Source organism: Pundamilia nyererei, unplaced genomic scaffold (assembly GCF_000239375.1).
Source record: "Pundamilia nyererei isolate P.nyererei 1_Seehausen unplaced genomic scaffold, PunNye1.0 scaffold00248, whole genome shotgun sequence".
Classification (NCBI taxonomy): Eukaryota; Metazoa; Chordata; class Actinopteri; order Cichliformes; family Cichlidae; genus Pundamilia; species Pundamilia nyererei.
In genome coordinates, this window is record NW_005187649.1 from 606,562 (window position 1) to 610,631 (window position 4,070).

At 37.0% G+C, this 4,070-nt stretch overlaps 1 protein-coding gene across 1 annotated transcript in view; it reads left to right on the plus strand.

The window, feature by feature from the left end:
• Window positions 1-4,070, plus strand: part of adgra1a (adhesion G protein-coupled receptor A1a) — a 35,391-nt gene that overhangs the window by 23,430 nt on the left and 7,891 nt on the right. Inside the window, exons 3-5 of the mRNA XM_005749528.2 lie at window positions 572-699; window positions 1,992-2,115; window positions 3,168-3,319. Of these exons, the coding sequence (XP_005749585.1) occupies window positions 572-699; window positions 1,992-2,115; window positions 3,168-3,319 (404 nt within the window). The remainder of the gene's footprint in view (window positions 1-571; window positions 700-1,991; window positions 2,116-3,167; window positions 3,320-4,070) is intronic.

Consider the following 4,070-nt stretch of genomic DNA (forward strand, 5'->3'; position numbering starts at 1 on the left):
GACCAAAATGGCGCTACCCTTGTGAACTGAGCTGCCCAAAGTAAAGATGGAGTCTATCCCTGTGCAGCAGCCCATTTGTGTCCACCAGGGGGTGGCGTTTAGTCATTTCTGTTCAACCCTTTCTGTATTATTTAGACCAGTTTGGTTGACTTTAATTGTTTGCTAATTGTAATTTCTGTTATTTTACAGAACCACACACACATATACATATACTCACACGAATTCACTTCTGGAGATGTTTGGATTAAAAGAACCCTAATTCTCATTGCTGTGGACCCTCTCTTTCATCATATAAGTCACCTGTGCCTTCTGACCGAGGATAGGAAAATCCTGCTGTAATTTGCCAGTTTATTAAGCACACACATGTCCAGTTCAACTGTTGTAGAAGATCCTTTTTCTTCAAGGTCCTTTAATATGCTGATAGGGTGATACTGAATAAAACATTCAGCACCTTCCTATTCAAAGGATACTTTTTATGTAACGTCACTCTCACTTAGTATGTGCAAAACAGAAGCAATTTAACTTTTTTTGCCATCTTTGACAAAACATAGATTGTGCACTTCTTTTTCAGGATCTAAAGAGAGTGCTATCCTTCCCCCCATACCCCGGGGATTACCTACATCCAGTGGTGTATGCCTGCACCGCAGTTATGCTGCTCTGTCTGCTTGCCTCCATCATGACTTACATTGTCCACCACAGGTGAGACCTTATTACAAGATAATTTCACACTTTTCATTGCACAAAATATTCACATGCCTATATGTATGTTGTGACTTTATATCATAAAGGTGTCTGTATATCTCATAATGTTTCTTTATCCTCATCTCGTGTCTGTTAAAAACACCCACCTTCATCCAGAATGAATGTGCAGAAGCAGACAGGTTTCAAGTACAAAGTAGAACTGTCCACTTCAATTTAAACCTCCCAAAACTTTTGTGTTGCTCTGCAAAAACAGCATATCAATTAAGATCAAGGAGCTGAAGCTGAAGGACAATCCATCTGCTCTGATACAAGGCTGGATTTTTCCATTAGAAATTGATAGGGACTTTTAGAGATATTGAGTTATTTTATGAATGAACTGCACAGCCCATCCTGTTACAAAGGAGAAATTTATTACAAACACGTTTGGTTTATAAAACTAGTATTTGGTGCATTTGGTTCTGTCCTCATGACAGAAATGACTTTATTTTATATAAACATGTGCCATTACCTAATTCTAAAAACTTGTGTTACACAATTAATATTTTTCTCCCATAGAAAGCAATTATATGTGTCAAAAAAATTTATTCATTACAATAATTACAGATTTTTCTTTTTTCTTTTTTTTTAGCACTAAAGCGCTAAATTACTTAAAATGTCATGTCCCAGGTCAGTTACCAATATCAAAAAATCAAAAAACTTTTTATGTTGTTTCTTACTATTGCATGTGTTTACTTATAATATTATGCACATGTTATTTTTTCTTCCCCAAATTTTGTCCCAGGTCAAAAAATAAATACATAAAAAAAAAAACTCTAACTGACACCATTCAGTTCATCTTTAACACAATAAATCCCAACAGTACAGTCTCTTAATACCTAAAGAGGGTTTTGTGCTGGTACAGAATGTTGAAGGACCAGATTTACTAATAAAACTGAGAACTTGAGATATAAAATGGTCTTTGATGCAGTCTGCAAGCAGCCAAAGCAATGAAAAGGTGCTGTTTAGTACAATGTTTTGTGATTGATTTCTCCTAATGACAGTCAGCAAAGAAGAAAATACATTTTTCCCTATTGACCAGATGTTATGTGGTGCTCACTGACCGGTCTTCAGACCTGTGAGACTGAAGCCTTAGTCAACATATTCTTTTATATGTGGATTTAATACTTTAATACTTCTAAATTATAGTCCAAAGGTGACAGTGTGACTCCTGTGTTCATTCCCACAACCTTCTACCTAATTTAAGCTAAGACACTATCTTTCTGATGTTTAACTTTTCTCCTTGTTTACAGTGTGATCAGAATCAGCAGGAATGGCTGGCACACACTCCTCAACTTCCTCTTTCACACAGGACTGACATTTGGTATTTTTGCTGGTGGAATCAATCAAATCAACTTACCTTTTGTGTGTCAGATTGTAAGTGTTGTGTTCTTGGTTTCTTACTGTGGTGATGTTTCAAAGTTCTGTTAAGGGCACTTAACTCTTAAAAGAATGTTAGCTTTTATTATTTTTTGAATCTGAAGATATTGGTTATTTTATATTAGACTGGCTTCCAAATTGTGTGACTGAGTATAACATGAAAAGCCCTCTAGTCGGTTAAAGTCAGGTTAAATGTAAACACTTCACTTTGTTAGGTACACATTGCTAGCACTGGCTTGGATCCCCATTTTACCCTGGGAACTTCCTTAATTCTTCATGATTTCACAAAGTACTGTAATTATTCCTCAGAAATATTGGTCTCCATAGACATGTCAGCAATACACAGTTGCTGCAGACTTCTTGGCTACACAACCGTAATGTAAATCTCCTGTGTTCAGAGATGCTCTTCTGTATAACGTGGATGTAATGAAAATAATTGTACTGGTTTTTGCGTTACTGTACTTGGAGCTGATAGGAAGGCACACCTGTTCTATAAACCTCAGGGATGGTTTTATGGAAAAATAGACACATTGGCTGTAGCTTGCCAAGTGTTACGATCATCTCTCCAAAACTTTTATGGTTGAAAGATACAATAAAAGGGCGGCTTTATAGTTCCACCTCTGGTACTGAATATTTTTTACATTCAATATGAATGTAACTTTTTTTGAATAAGTAGCATAATTTAAAAGATTGTAGCTGATATAACAATGCCTCCCATTTAACGGCACACACACATAAACAAAGTTATTTTTAGATCATATGTTTCAAACCTTCAAAGGTTCTGCTTCTGCACCGTTTTGCTGTTTTATCACCAAAGTGAATCATGAATTAATTATAATCACAATATGACTGAAGCTCAGTGCACGCACAATGTGATTCTGGTTTTGGAGCTTTTAATTTATTCAGTCCTTAGACATTGGAACTGTTCAGTGTGCAGCACATTGAACACCTAATAGGGTGCATTTTTGTTCTATGATGATTCCCAACTACACTCTTAAACTTACTCCAGTTCACTCAATTTTTATGATGTCTATTTCAACCTGTGTTAGGTTGGCATTGTGCTCCACTATGCTTCTCTGTCTACCATGCTGTGGCTGACCTTCACTGCTAGAAACATCTGTAAAGATGTTTCCAAAGACCCACTTCAGGCACAGGAGAGTAATAGGGCTTCCCAGACTCGTACCAAACCAGCCATCCTCAGGTAAGCTGTAAACAGGTGCCTGCGGGTACAAGCAGGGCTGAGCAGTGTTCATCAGTCATCAGTATGTGAATGAATCATGACTGTCCTTGGGTCATTTTCTCACTTTTACATTTTTCTGACTTTTATCATAGCTAATTACTAATTTTTACAGTGTTGAGTCAATTGCTTCTTATCTGCTCTTGCATATTTGAGAATACTGTTGACAGGAAGAGCACTCAGAGAGTGCAACTCCCCCCAAAGGGCAAAGGCTTTACTAAAACTTCTATGTCTTATGATGTTTTTATTACAACATGCTGCCTGTTATGGCATCGCTGTGACATCACAGGATGTCGTATTGAAAAAAGCTCTCTTTCACTTGATACATTATTCAAAAAATTTCTTGAAATTTTTCTTGAAATTTTGACCTGATTAAAATAAAAAAAAATAAATAAAAATTAAATAAGCTCTAGTTGTTAGTGGTATCTAGCTTCACACAGTATTTGAGCATACCAGCAGCACAGAATATTTGAAAATGATATTTTCTACCCCTCAATTTTATCTGCACCTCAGACATTGAGGGTTTTGTCCAGCAGTTAGGTGCTCGTGTCACATATGTGACATGCTCGCCTGCACTATCGAGAGGGGATCGATATGTGTGCATCTGTGACTTTGTAAGTGGGTGGGTATGAATGAGTGAATGGCCTGTGTGTGTGTGTGTGTGTGTGTGTGTGTGTGTGTGTGTGTGTGTGTGTGTGTGTGTGTGTGTGTGTGT